The 15,515-nt window shown below is 46.9% G+C and overlaps 1 protein-coding gene across 1 annotated transcript in view; it reads right to left on the reverse strand.

Annotated features, from left to right (window-relative positions):
• GALM (galactose mutarotase) overlaps positions 1 to 14,933 on the reverse strand; it is a 78,532-nt gene extending 63,599 nt beyond the window's left edge. The window contains exons 1-2 of the mRNA XM_029065264.2: positions 14,676 to 14,933; positions 1,593 to 1,747 (exon numbers count right to left, since the gene is read on the reverse strand). Of these exons, the coding sequence (XP_028921097.1) occupies positions 1,593 to 1,747; positions 14,676 to 14,892 (372 nt within the window). The 5' untranslated portion in view covers positions 14,893 to 14,933. The remainder of the gene's footprint in view (positions 1 to 1,592; positions 1,748 to 14,675) is intronic.
• Positions 14,934 to 15,515: the final 582 nt, after the last annotated feature.

The raw sequence follows: 15,515 nt of genomic DNA on the forward strand, positions 1-15,515 counted from the left end.
TCTGCACGCAGTAAGCGCTCAATAAAAACAACTGAATGAAACAAATTATGTTGTAATGAACACTCCCAAGTGCTTAGTACAGTTCTCTGCACATAGTAAGCGCTCGAGAAACAGAAAGGATTGATTGATCACCCACATGGTCCCAATGCCCTGGGTACCTATGTCCCTGGGGAGAGGCTGTCCCTTTGTCACTATCACTTAACGCCATCACTAAATCCTGTCACTTCTACCTTCACCACATCACCAAAATCCGCCCCTTCCTCTCCATCCAAACGGCTACCACATTAATGTAAGCACTTATCCTATCCCACCTTGATTATTGTAACACCCTCCTTGCTAACCTCCCAGCCTCCTGTCTCTTTCCACTCCAGTCCACACACCACTCTGCTGCCCCAATCATTTTCCTTCAAAAATGTTCAGACCCTGTTTCCTCACTCCTCAAGGAACTCCAGTGGTTGCCCATCCATATCCACATCAAGCAAAAACTTCTCACCATCGGCTCTAAAGCAGTTAACCACCTCGCCCCCTCCTACCTCACCTTGCTGCTCTCCTACTACAACCTAGCCCGCACACTTTGTTCTTCTGGTGATAACCGTCTCACTGTACCTCGATCTCATCTATTTCTCTGCTGACCTCTCGCCCACATCTTACTCTGGCCTGGAATGCCCTCCCTCCTCATATCAGACAGATAATTGCTCTCCCCCACTTCAAAGCCTTATTGATCTCCTCCAGGAAGCCTTCTCTGACTAAGCCCTCGTCTTCTGTTCTCCCACTCCCTTTTGCACCACTCATACTTGCTCCTTCATTCATCCTTCCTCCCTTCCCCACAACACATATGTATATATCTATACATATCTGTAATTTATTTATTTATATCAATGTCTGTCTCCCCTCTAGACTCTGAGCTCACTGTGGGCAGGGAATGTTTCTGATGTTATCTTGAACTCTTCCAAGCACTTAGTACTGTGTTTTGCACACAATAAGTGCTCAATAAATATGATTATTATTATCAATCAAGTGTATTTATTGAGTGCTTACTGTATGCAGAGCACTGTACTAAGCCCTTGGGAGAGTATTCATTCAATAGTATTTATTGAGTGCTTACTATGTGCAGAGCACTGTACTAAGCGCTTGGAATGAACAAGTGGGCAACAGATAGAGACAGTCCCTGCCGTTTGACGGGCTTACAGTCTAATCGGGATAACAGAGCTGGTAGACACTTTCCCTGCCCACAAGGAGCTTACAGTCTGGAGAGCACAATTGGAAACCTCAGTGAAATCAGTTTCACTCCCAAGTCACTAGGTAGAGAGGTCCTGAAAGGTATGAACTTTCAACATATTTAAAATATTTAGCCTGAAGCATTTCTGGATAATCAGTCGATCAGTGGTATTTATTGAGCTCTAACTGTATTAAGTGCTGGGAGAGTCCACTACAGTAGAGTTGGCAGACATGTTCCCGACCGCCTTTGGTCTAAAGGATATCAGCAGGATATTAATGAACTGTAAGCTCACTCTGGGCAGGGAATGTCTCTGTAATATTGTTATAGTGTACTCTCCCAAGTGGTTAGTATAGTGCTCTGCTCGCCAGCTTACCTTGTCAAATCCTCGATTCCCTCCATGCAGGGAGTTGGGTTCCTTGTTGATGGCAAGCTGGAATTCTCTTCCGTTCAGAGAAAACTTTCCTTTGGCAATGCGGTTTGCAACTCGCCCAATTACCGCTCCCAAATAAGGCTGTTTGCCGAGATAGCCTGTAAAGTAAGGAATTATCCTTTAAAACTCTCAAGAATCCTGGCCCATCTCCTATTTATCAGGATGTCATAAAGATGAATTCTATCCATGAGGTAGGCTTGTTGGAGGCCAGCATTAAAAAGGTACAAAGGTACACGTTAGTGTTATCTTTACCGTTAATGTAAAGTGTCGAAGGGTCTATAATTTCAACTACATGGTGAAATGTGAAGGAAAGAGGTTGTACACTCGAAGTGGTTTTAGCAACTTTGTCCCATGATATTCTTCTGAGCTGAACTTTCACCTATTACAAAATAGGGGAGAACTAAGCTCAGGAAAGACTTCTCTTTGATCTTGATTTGGAAGCAAGATTTTGCCACTCCTCTTCTCTCTAGTTCTCCAGTGTTTTCTCTTCTGATAACGTTTCTCTAGGTTGCTCCTAATGAGCAGTTGAGGTTTTTTAGGGTTTACAATGGATGATAGGATTTTGCCTTGATCCTGTCTCAGTTGTTTCCAACTTCTTACTCACATCCTTCCTTTTGCCTGAAACTCCTTCCCCCTTCATTTGTGATGCATCTTCAAGCCCTGTTAAAATCCCATCTCCTCCAGGAAGCCTTCCCTGACTGGCCTTCATTTCCCCATCCTACATTCCCCTTCCTACTCCCTTGCCCTACCCCCTAACAGTTAGGGGAAGGTGTGTGGCAAAGTGAATAGAGCATGGGCCTAGGACAGAAGGTCATGAGTTCTAATCCTGGCTCTGCCACTTGTCTGTTGCGTGACCTTGGACAAGTCATTTCCCATTTCTGTGCCTCACTTCCCTCATCTGTCAAATGGGGATGAAGACTGTGAGCCCCATGTGGGACAACTAGATTACCTTGTATCTACTTCAGGGCTTAGAACATCTATAAAATGAGGATTCAATAACTCTTCTCCTTCCTATTCATTCATTCAATAGTATTTATTGAGCGCTTACTATGTGCAGAGCACTGTACTAAGCGCTTGGAATGAACAAGTCGGCAACAGATCGAGACAGTCCCTGCCTTTTGATGGGCTTACAGTCTAGTCTGTGAGCCCTCATTATCTTGTACCTACCCCAGCGCCTAATACAATGCCAGGGCACATAGTAAGAGAAGCAGCGTGGCTCAGTGGAAAGAGCACGGGCTTTGGAGTCAGAGGTCATGGGTTCGAATCCCGGCTCGGCCACTTGTCAGCTGTGTGATTCTGGGCAAGTCACTTAACTTCTCGGTGCCTCAGTTACCTTATCTGTAAAATGGGGATGAAGACTGTGAGCCCCACATGGGACAACCTGATTCCCCTGTGTCTACCCCAGCGCTTAGAACAGTGCTCGGCACATAGTAAGCACTTAACAAATACCAACATTATTATTATTATTGCTTAACAAACAGTATTATTATTACTATTATCCCAGATCTGAAGATCAGTTGAGTCAGCAACCACCTTCTTTAAATGAAATTCTGTCTGCTGAGCAAGTGGGTTACCATCCCTGGTTCACTTGCGAGACAAAAATTGCCCAATATGTAGGGGCCACATTCCAATGCCGAATGGGTGCGGTTCTCAGGACATCAGGCACAGTGCAGTCTCAGGATGTGGTTTCCTGGGTTCCCATAATAACTCTCTGTCCAGCAGGGAGGAGAAAATAATGATAATAATTCATTCAATAGTATTTATTGAGTGCTTACTATGTGCAGAGCACTGTACTAAGCACTTGGAATGAACAAGTCGGCAACAGATAGAGACAGTCCCTGCCGTTTGACGGGCTTACAGTCATTCAGTAGGATTTATTGAGCACTTACTATGTAAGTAAGTACAGTCCTCTGACTGTACTAAGCGCTTGGAATGTACAATTTGGTAACAGATAGAGACAATCCCTGCCCAATAACGGGCTCACGATCTAAACATAACAATCATGGTATTCGTTAAGGGCTTACTATGTGCCAGGCACTGTTCTAAGAGCTAGGGGTGGATACAAGCAAACCAGGTTGGACACAGTCCAATGGGACTCACAGTCTCAATCCCCATTTTACAGATGTGGTAACTGAGACACCGAGAAGTGAGGTGACTTGCCCAAGGTCCCACAGCAGGCAAGTGGCAGAGCCGGTATTAGAACCCGTGACCTTCTGACTCCAGGCCCGTGTTACTTCTTAGACGCAACTGAAGGTGATCCTCTTAAACTCTCAGTTACTAGGGCTCTATGATATTTAGAAATTTTGAAGAGAAAACCTCCTAAAGAGCTGCAAAGCAGTATGGCCCGAAGAGCACAGGTCTGGGAGTCCGAAGGACTTGGATTCTAATCCCAGCTTTGCTGCTTAGCTGCTGGGTGACCTTGGACAAGTCACTTTAACTTCTCTGTGCCTCAGTTAGCTCATCTGTAAAATGGGGATTAAGACTATGAGCCCCAAGTGGGACATGGGCTGTGCCCAACCTTGTATCTACTCCAGTGCTTAGCACAGTGCCTGGCAAAGAGAAAGCGCTTAACAAGTATCATTAAAAACAAAGTGCTGGGAGATTAATCAGGAAAGGGTTGATGGAGATGGGATATTAGGAGGGTTTTCAATGTGGGGAGAGCTATTGCTTCCTCCTACCTGTAAATGGAGAGAAGTGAGAGAAGTAGATGGAGAGAAGATTGAAATAGTTGACAATTTTTCTCTCCTGGTATCGATAATCAATAATAAGGGAAATAGTAGCCAAGAAATACACCAAAGATTAATGTTAGGAAGACTAGCTATAATGAGCCCAGAAAAAGCCATGAAATGTGCTGTTGTAAGGATTGCCATAAAAATACAAATTGTCACCTCTATGGCATTTCCAATGACAGTGTAAGGATCTGAAAGCTGGGCAGTGAAAAAACAGTATAGAAAAAACATAGATTCTTTTGAAATGTGGTGTGGGAGAACGCTTTGGTGAATACCATGGACTGCTCGAAAGACAAATGGATTTTACAGCAAATTAAACCAAAGTGGTCTTTGGAAGGCCAAATGACTCAACTTAGAGTAGCATATTTTGGACACATCATCATCAGGCCTAATTCTCTGGAGAAGACACTAATGTTAGGAAAAGTCCAGGAAAAATGTGGAAGAGGCAGACTGATAGCTAGATTCATTCATTCATTCAATAGTATTTATTGAGCGCTTACTATGTGCAGAGCACTGTATTAAGCGCTTGGAATGGTCAAGTCGGCCACAGATAGCAGCGTGGCTCAGTGGAAAGAGCACGGGATTTGGAGTCAGGGCTCGTGAGTTCGAATCCCAGCTCTGCCACTTGTCAGCTGTGTGACTGTGGGCAAGTCACTTCACTTCTCTGTGCCTCAGTTCCCTCATCTGTAAAATGGGGATTAAGTCTGTGAGCCCCACGCGGGACAACCTGATTCCCCTATGTCTACCCCAGCGCTTAGAACAGTGCTCGGCACATAGTAAGCGCTTAACAAATACCAACATTATTAGATAGAGACAGTCCCTGCCGTTTGATGGGCTTACAGTCTAATCGGGGGAGACGGACAGACGAGAACAATGGCAATAAATAGAGTCAAGGGGAAGAACATCTCGTAAAAACAATGGCAACTAAATAGAATCAAGGCGATGTACAATTCATTAACAAAATAAATAGGGTAATGGAAATATATACAGTTGAGTGGACGAGTACAGTGCTGAGGGGATGGGGAGAGGGGGAGGAGGAGAGGGAAAGGGGGGAAAAGACAGTTTAGCTGCGGAGAGGTGAAGGGGGGGTGGTAGAGGGAGTAGAGGGAGAAGAGGAGCTCAGTCTGGGAAGGCCTCTTGGAGGAGGTGAGTTTTAAGTAGGGTTTTGAAGAGGGGAAGAGAATCAGTTTGGCGGAGGTGAGGAGGGAGGGCGTTCCGGGACCGCGGGAGGACGTGACCCGGGGGTCGACGGCGGGATGGGCGAGACCGAGGGACGGTGAGGAGGTGGACGGCGGAGGAGAGGAGCGTGCGGGGTGGGCGGTAGAAAGAGGGAAGGGAGGAGAGGTAGGAAGGGGCAAGGTGATGGAGCGCCTCGAAGCCTAAAGTGAGGAGTTTTTGTTTGGAGCAGAGGTTGAAAGGCAACCACTGGAGTTGTTTAAGAAGGGGAGTGATGTGCCCAGATCGTTTCTGCAGGAAGATGAGCCGGGCAGCGGAGTGAAGAATAGACTGGAGCGGGGCGAGAGAGGAGGAAGGGAGGTCAGAGAGAAGATGGATAGTGACCTTAACAACAATAGCGGAAGAACTGTTAGAAAGGTTGCGGATTATGGCAGGGGACAGGACGTTCTGGAGAAAGTATATCCATGGAGTCACTATGAATAGGAAATGTCTTGACTGCACTTAATAATAATAATAACCTGTAATTTTAGCATCTATCTCCCCTAGTAGAACTTAAACTCCCGAAGAGGATGAATCATGTCTCTCAACTCTACTCAACTCTCCCAGATGCTTAGTATGGTGCTCCACACAGAGCATATGAATAATAAATTGACTGTGAGCCCCACGTGGGACAACCTGATTCCCCTGTGTCTACCCCAGTGCTTAGAACAGTGCTCTGCACATAGTAAGCGCTTAACAAATACCAACATTATTATTATTATTAAATAATATTTGTAAATTAGTAATTCATCTGTCAGATGGAGGGAGGGAGTTCCAAATTAGAGGAGAAGCCATAAATGATAAGGAGGTACCATTTTGTTTTAAAGTGCTAGATCTCCTCCAAATGAGCATTTATCATGGCTCCACCCTCCATCTACCAAAAACAAGGCAAAGAAGTCTGTTTTTGAACCAGTTTGCATCTCCCATCACCTGTTCCCCAGAGTAGACAACTGTCTATGAAAATGTGATTATTTTTTATGATTTTAAAAGAAGATTCATCTGCTTCTTGCTGCCAACTTTTCCATTAGAGTGGGTAATTAATTCATCCTGGGAAGTGACTATTTCGCTTCCAAAGATCATCTCGATATTAAAAGTGGTGAAGTGTTTGCCAAATCTCCTGTGCCCCAGTGGTTTGTAAGTTAGATGTAACAGATGTGGGTTGTGCTTTATCCATCCATTAATCAATCAATCATTTATTGAGCACTACTGTGTTACTAAGCGTTTGGGAGAGTATGATATAGCAGAGTTGGTAAGTACAGTCTTTGCCCACAAGGAGCTTACAGTGTAGGAGGGGAGACATAGATTAATATAAATACATAATTTATGGATATGAACCCAAGTGCTGTGGGGCTGAAGGTGGGATGAAGCAGCACGGCCTAATGGATAGAGCATGGGCCTGGAAGTCAGAAGGTCATGGGTTCTAATCCCTTCTCTGCCACTCATCTGCTGTGTGAGCTTGGGCAAGTCACTTAGTTTCTCTGGGACTCAGTTCCCTCATCTGTAAAATGGGGATTAAGACTGTGAGCCCTATATGGGATAGGGACTATATCCAATTTTATTGCTTGTATCAACCCCAGCGCTTAGTAAGGTGCCTGGCACATGGTAAGTGCTTAACAAATATCATAATTATTAGCAGCGTGGCTCAGTGGAAAGAGCCTGGGCTTCGGAGTCAGAGGTCATGGGTTTGACTCCCGGCTCTGCCACTTGTCAGCTGTGTGAATGTGGGCAAGTCACTTAACTTCTCTGTGCCTCAGTTACCTCATCTGTAAAATGGGGATTAACTGTGAGCCTCACGTGGGACAACCTGATTACCCTGTATCTGTACCCTGTAACAGTGCTCTGCAACGTGGCTCAGTGGAAAGAGCACAGGCCCTGGAGTCAGGGCTCATGAGTTCGAATCCCAGCTCTGCCACTTGTCGGCTGTGTGACTGTGGGCAAGTCACTTAACTTCTCTGTGCCTCAGTTCCCTCATCTGTAAAATGGGGATTAAGACTGTGAGCCCCACGTGGGACAACCTGATTCCCTTATGTCTACCCCAGCGCTTAGAACAGTGCTCGGCACATAGTAAGCGCTTAACAAATATCAACATTATTATTATTACATAGTAAGCTCTTAACAAATACCAACATTGTTATTATTATGACTAAAGGGCGCAAATTCAAGTGGGAGGGTGAAATGGCTTCACATTATGTGCCCAGAGAGAAGCAAGGAATCTGAGCATATGGTGTTTATAAGAAAATGTTCTTAGTAATGGTTTTAAAAAATAAACAATGGTGTAATCCCCCTGAGGGCCAGGAGTCTGTCACACTTCTGTCAGCTCCCTTTGTGCTTAGTACAGGGCTTTGCATGTAGTGGACCTGAAAAAATGCTGATGATCAACACTTGAGTGGTGAGAAGAATATTTTAAAATTTAGTGAAGCTAAATCAAAGGACACACACCACTGATCTTTTTGAGGGACAGCTCAAAAAGAACCCTTCGACGATATCCTCGGCATTCTGCAGAGGAGAGATCTGTTTTTCTCCCCAAGGGTATCATTGAATCATTCGAATCTTGTCTGCCACTGCGGTTACCCAAGAGATTTACGTAATCTTTCCCCGAAATTGGGAGGTACAGTATCTCATACATAGCTAGCAATTCCTCCGGGCCCTGGGAGTCATGGGATTGGATGCGCTCAGCTGTTTCTCATGGTTCAGAACATCTTTGGCATGGGATTATCTCAAGGCAGCCATTTCCCCTGTCAAGGCTTATCATTTAAACTTGCTTACTACAGGTTATTAATAAACCAGAACTCTGCAATATAATCATGGGGCCTGTTAGTGCCGCTCTAGTTAAATCTGTTCCGGCTTCTGTTCAAGAGCTCTGTAATCCACCCTCTCTTTCTCCCCACGAAAAATCCACTTTGAATTAAAAGGTCTACTCATTCATTCAGTTGTATAACGTGTGCAAAGCACTGTACTAAGCACTTGGGAGAGTACAACAGACACATTTCCTGCCCACAAGGAACAAGGAGACATTTGTACTTAATCTAAACACAGGTGGAAGTCTGCTGAACTAGGAGTGGGAAAAAGAAGTTCTTTTTCTGATTTTTTTAATGTTATATTTGTTAAAGCGCTTACTATGTGTACTAAGCACTGGGGTAGACACAAGCTAATCAGGTTGGACGAAGTCCATGTTCCACATGGGCTCAGTCTTAATCCCCGTTTTCCAGGTGAGGGAAGTGAGGCACAGAGAAGCTAAGTGACTACGCAAAGGTCACACAGCAGAAATGTGGCAGAGCCGGAATTAGAACCCAGGCCCTATCCGCTCTATCCACTATACCATGCTAAATCTCTGGCATCGGCATGCAAATGTTGCTTCTAAACTTTCATTCTTTTAAAAGTGGTTCCCCTGGGGGCACTTTTCGAATAATTTAAAAAAACTATCTAGAATTTATTAAACCACAGCCTCAAAAATGTGTGTTCAAAAGCTGTCAAAACCATGGCAGCAGTCCAGATAAATGTTCTAATTGCTTGGATGATGCTACTGAAGTCCTGGAGAAGGTTGACAAGATTATTGCAGATAGTCCGAAGACCCTACTGAGCATCCCTTGGTATGAGTATATATCTCTAATTCTATTTATTTTGATGCTATCAATGCCTGCCTACTTGTTTTGTTGTCTGTGTCCCCCCTTCTAGACCGTGAGCCCGTTGTTGGGTAGGGATGGTCTCTGTTGCCGAATTGTACTTTCCAAGCTCTTAGTAGAGTGCTCTGCACACAGTAAGCGCTCAATAAATACGATTGAGTGAGTGAATAAATGAATGAATGTAGCTCTTTGTCAGAAAGGCAGCTCGAGTCTGAGCACTCAGTGGGGCCCCAGGGGAGTTGCAAAGGAATCACAAAACACAGTCCCTCACAAAACACAGTCCCTCACCTCAAGGAGCTTCCAATAATAATGCTGGTATTTATTAAACGCTTACTATGTGCCAAGCACTGTTCTAATCCCTGGATCTATCGGAGGACCCAGGACAGGCACAGATACCGAACCTACAGATGGATATGAAACTTTAGCTCACTGTGGGCAGGGAATGTGTCTGTTCTGTTGTTATACTGTACCCTCCCAAGCGCTTAGTACAGTGCCCTGCACATAGTAAGTGCTCAATAAATACGAGTGACTGACTAAAAGATCAAATGGCATAAATACTGACAAGAAACCTAAGAATGGAAAGAAGATTAACAACTGAACCTGAGATATAGTAGAGGTGATCAGAGTAACCTATAGCCAGGGAGGAAGTATTTATTGAGCGCGTACTGAGTGCAGAGCACTGAATTTTGCGTCGCTCTGACTTGCTCCCTTTATTTTTCCCTCTCCCAGCCCCTTAGCACTCCATTCATTCATTCAATTGTATTTATTGAGCGCTTACTGTGTGCAGAGCACTGTACTAAATGCTTATGTACACATCTGTAATTTGTTTATTTGTAATGATGTTTGTCTGCTCCCCTCTAGACTATAAACTCAAGGGCAGGGAATGTGTCTGTTTCTTGTTGTATTGTACTCTCCCAAGCTCTTAGTACAGTGCTTTGCACACAGTAAGTGCTCAATAAATACAAACAGAATGAATTGAGGGCTTGGTAGACATGGTAAAGTTGGTAGACATGTTCCCTGCCCACAAGGAGCTTACAGTCTAGAAGAGATAACAGGGAGGGTTTAAAAATAGGAAGGACAAAAATGGAGATGGCATCCTGGAGAGAAGGACAAATGCGGTGGCTCAGTGGCAGGAGATAATAATGTTGGTATTTGTTAAGCGCTTACTATGTGCCAAGCACTCTTCTAAGCACTGCGGTAGATACAAGGTCATCAGGTTGTCCCACAGTCTTAATCCCCATTTTACAGATGAGGTCACTGAGGCCCAGAGAAGTTAAGTGACTTGCCCAAAGTCACACAACTGACAAGTGGCGGAGCCGGAATTAGAACCCACAACCTCTGAAACCCAAGCCCATGATCTTTCCACTAAGCCACGCTCCTTCTCTAAAGGAGATGATGATGTGTGCCTGTGTGCGCGTACGTATGTACATTCGTATATAAATCATTCTTCATTTTCGATGGCTCATTCACGTTTGCAAGTGTGCCTGAAAAGACCAACGTGAGACCGAAAACCCTCTTGCCTTATCTTGGCATCATCTTTGACTTATCTTTTTCTTTTCCTTTTTTTTATGGTATTTGTTAAGCGTTTACTATGTGCCAGGCACTGTTCTAAGCACTGAGGTAGATACAAGGTAATCAGGTTGGACAGAGTCCAACACTAGGCTCATGGTCTTAATCCCCATTTTTCAGGCGAGGGAAATGAGGTCCAGAGAAGTGAAGTGCCTTGCCCAAGGTCACCCAGCAGACATGTGGCGGAGCTGGGATTAGAACCCAGGTCCTCCTGACTCCCTGGCCTTGCTCTATCCACCAGGCCACGCTGTTTCTCGATGCAGACATTCAGTCCATCACCGAATCCTCTCGGCTCTACCTTCGCAACAGCTCCAGAACCCAACCCTTCCTCTCCCTCCAAACTGCTACCACACTGACTTAAGCCCTTATCCTAGCCCGCTTCGACGACGGCATCAGCCTCTTCGGTGATCTTAGAGAAGCAGCGTGGCTTAGTGGCAAGAACCCGGGCTTGGGAGTCAGAGGTCGTGGGTTCTAATCCCGGCTCTGCCATTTATCAGCTGTGTGGCCTAGGGCCAGTCACTTCACTTCTCTGGGCCTTAGTGACCTCATCTGTAAAATGGGGAGGGAGACGGTGAACCCCACGTGGGACAACTTGATTACCTTGTATCTACCCCAGTGCTTAGAACAGTGCTTGGCACACAGTAAGCGCTTAACAAATACCATCATTATTATTATTATTATGATCTCCCCACCTCATCCCTTCCAGTCCAGTCCATACCCTTCACCACTGTCCAGATCATTGTAAAAAACCCCCCAAAATAATCATTCTGTGCATATCACTCAACTTCTCAGAAGCCTCCAATGGTTGCCCATCCATCTCCATATCAAACAGAAACTCCTTATCACCGGATTTAGGGCACTCAATCAGCTCTCCCCCTTCCATTTAGCTTCGATCAATCAATGGTGACTCCTACTACAACCCAGCCCGCACTCTTCACTCCTCTTCACTCCTCTATCATAGCGTGGCTCAGTGGAAAGAGCACGGGTTTAGAAGTCAGGGGTTATGGGTTCTAATCCCAGCTCCGCCACCTGTCAGCTGTGTGACTTTGGGCAAGTCACATAATGATAATAGTGGTATTTATTAAGTGCTTACTATGTACAAAGCACTTAACTTCTTGGTGCCTCAGTTACCTCATCTGTAAAATGGGGATTAAGACTGTGAGCCTCACATGGGACAACTTGATTACCTTGTATCGACCCCAGTGCTTAGAACAGTGTTCGGCACATAGTAAGCGCTTAACAAATACCAACATTATTATTATTATTATTATTGTTAACACCAACCAACCTACTGTACCTCAATCTCATCGCTTTTGCCATTGACTCTTGTTCCTCTCCCTCGTCCCCCTCAGCCTGGAATTCCCTCCTTTATATCGACAGCCCACCACCTCACCATCCTCAAAGCCCTTCTAAAATCACGACTCCTCCAAGGAGCCTTCCCTGACTAACCTGTCATTTCCCCGTCCTTCCTTCTACGTCTCGCCTTGGGTCTGAGCCCCTTGAGCACTTTCTTACTCACCCCAGCCCCACAACAAGCCCCTCTAAACTGTAAATCAGCTTATCCCTCTGGACTGAGAACTCGTCCCTCTAGATTGTTCTCTTCACAGACATGAACATGTCTACCATGCCTCTGTTATACTGTATTCTCTCAAGTGCTTAGTACAGTACTCTGTAAACGGTAAGCACTTGGCAGCATTATTGATTAATTGACTGATTGATTTATGTACAAATCCTATCTGTAATTTATTTTATTGTCTAGTCTCCCCAGCTAGCTTCTTAGGAACAGGGATCAAACTTACCAACTCCACTGTATTGAACTCTCCCAAGAGCTTAGTACGGGGCTCTGAACACATTAAACGCTGAATAAAAATACCATTGATTGATTGATTGAAAGGAACCAACTTTAGAAATACAGCTGGGGAAGAAGCTAGAGACCTGGGGACAAACTGGATGAAAGGCAAAAGGGACAGAGAGGAATTAAGTAACAACATGGGGGTGTTCAAACCCAGTTCTCTTCCTGCTTAGACTGTGAGCTCCATTTGTGGCAGAGATTGGGTCTGACAGTGATTACCTTAGACCTGTCCCAGAACTTAGAACAGTGCTTAACACATAGTAAGTGCTTAACCTAGTTGCTTGGCCAGCTTCAAGAGAAGACAAGGGTCAGGCATAGGCACCAGGGTCATTCTCAGGTCCTGGATCCCCAGAATCTAGTATCTTTGGGGGCCGTGGGGAAGGAGGTGAGAGGGATGTGGGAAAGGAAGGAGAAAAAGCTTGAAATCCCAGGGGAGTGATAGGCTGCAGGCTTTGGAAGTGCCAAGGGATCTAGTAGATTTGGGTTCTAATCCCAGCTCTGTCACTTGACTGCTCTGTGACTTTGGGCAACTCACTTAACATCTCTGACCCTCAGTTTCCTCACCCGTAAAAAGGGGATTCCATACCTAGTCTCCCATCTACCTTGATGGTGAGCCTCACATGGGAGAGGAACTGTGTCCATTAGCATCTATCTTCCCCAGTGCTTAGCACACTGAAAGCACTTAACAAAAACCACAACTATTAAGCAGCATGGCTAAGTGGAAAGAGCCTGGGCTTCGGAGTCAGAGGTCATGGGTTCGATTCCTGGCTCTGCCACTTGTCAGCTTTATGACTGTGGGCAAGCCACTTAACTTCTCTGTGCCTCAGTTCCCTCATCTGTAAAATGGGGATTAACTGTGAGCCTCACGTGGGACAACCTGATTACCCTGTATCTACCCCAGCACTTATAACAGTGCTCTGCACATAGTAAGTGCTTAACAAATACCAACGTTATTAACACCTGATCCGGAGTTTTCCTGAGGTGGAGAGATATGGCTGGGTTCCACTTAAAGGACTGAGGCTGGTCCTTAGAAATAAGATCAGCTTCAGTGGGTTTGCTAAAACAGCATTACAACCCTCCATTGGAGGGAGAGCAAAGTCCAGGCTCCATGACCGGGCTCTGTACTCCTGCCCTCACGGGCAGACAGCCTGGCCGGTCCCCTCGGGGGCTACCAGAGGTGGTCCGGGCCTGGGAGTCGGAAGGAGCAGGGTTCTAATGCTGCTCCTCCACTTGTCTGCCGTGTGACCATGGGCGAGTCACTTGGCTTCTCCGTGCCTTAGTTCCCTCATCTGTAAAGGGGGGACTGAGTCCGTGAGTCCCATGTGGGGCATGGACTGTGTCCAGCCTGATTAGTGTGTATCTTACCCCAGCGCTTAGATCAGTGCCTGGCACATTGTAAACGCTTAACAAATATCATAGTTATTTGTGATATTGTCTGCTGGGTGATTGCAAGTCGCTTCACTCGTCTGTGCCTCAGTGACTTCATCTGTAAAATGGGGTTGAGATCTGCGAGCCCCACGTGGGACGGGGACCGTGTCCAACCTGATAAGCTTGGCTCTACCCTGGAGTTTAGTACAGTGCCTGGCACCTAATAGGGCCAGTTCAGATATGAATTTTTAAAAAGAGGTGTGTGTATGGGAGGTCTCCTGCTGTTATCTCCCCTCTTTCCCACCCTGGCCCTGTCGGGGGGTCCGGGAGCCTGGGAGTTTGGGGGGATCCCACCCACCCTGCATCCAGCCCCCCTCGATTTCTGTCCCGCGGGGTGCGGGCCTTGCTTCTCCCCCTCCTCCAGACGCCACCGTGTGACCTCGGGCAGGTAACTTGACTTCTCAGATCTGTAAAATGGGGATGGAGACCCTGGGCCGGGGGACTGGGTCCAACCCGATTGGCTTGGATCCACCCCAGCGCTTAGTACAGTGCCTGGCACACAGTAGGCCCTTAACAGATACCAATCTTTATTATTATTATTGTCACTCCCCGCACGGTCCTGGGGTGGCAGGCCCCAGGCTGGGGGGTGTGGTGGGGGGCTGGAACCCACCTGAGAGGTCCGAGAAGCCGAGGACGAGGTCGTCGGAGTGTGGCCGGGGGTGTGCCCCGGGGTGTGCCCCGGGCAGGCGGAGGGCGGTGAGGGCACAGCCCCAGGAGATGAGGCTGACGTCCAGCTGGTCCGACTGCAGGCGGAACTCTTCCACGGGCGGCTCCCCGGGGCCCGAGCCCGGAGGGCACCCCCACACCCCACGGCTCACCCGCACCATGCCCCAAACGTGCCCCGAGCCAAGTCGCCGGCCTCCCCAGTGCCCAGCACCGCGGACACGCCCACTCCTTTCTTCCCCCGCCCCCTTGCCCTCCTCTTCCCTCTCCTTCTCCCCCTTTTTCCCCCTCCCCTTTCTTCTCCCTTCCTTTCCCCCTCCTCTGCCTCTACTTTTTTCCCCTCCCTCTCCTTTCCCTTTCTTTCCCTTCCTTTTCTCCCTCCCCTTGTTCCCCCCCTTTTCTTCTCCCTTCCTTTTCCCCCTCCCCTGCCTCTTTCCCCCCCTCTCCTTTTCCCCCTTTTTCTCCCTCCCCTTGTTCCCTCCTTGTCCTTCTCCCTTCCCTTCCCTTTCCCCCTCCTCTGCCTCTTCTTTCTTCCCCTCCCTCTCCTCCCCCCTTTTCCCCCTTTTCTCCCTCCCTTTGTCCCCCCCTTCTTTCCCCCCCCCGCCTTTTTTCTCCCTCCCCCTTTCCTTCTCCCTTCCTTTTGTCCCTTCCCTCCCACTCCTTTTCCCCTTCCCCCTTTTCCCCCTTTTCCTTCTCCTCTCCTTTCCCCCTCCCCTGCCTCTCCTTTCTCCCCTCCCCTTTTTCCCTTCCCTCCTTTTCCCCCTCCCCTTCCTCTCCTTTTCTCTCT

This window comes from Ornithorhynchus anatinus, chromosome 1 (genome assembly GCF_004115215.2).
Source record: "Ornithorhynchus anatinus isolate Pmale09 chromosome 1, mOrnAna1.pri.v4, whole genome shotgun sequence".
Lineage (NCBI taxonomy): Eukaryota > Metazoa > Chordata > Mammalia > Monotremata > Ornithorhynchidae > Ornithorhynchus > Ornithorhynchus anatinus.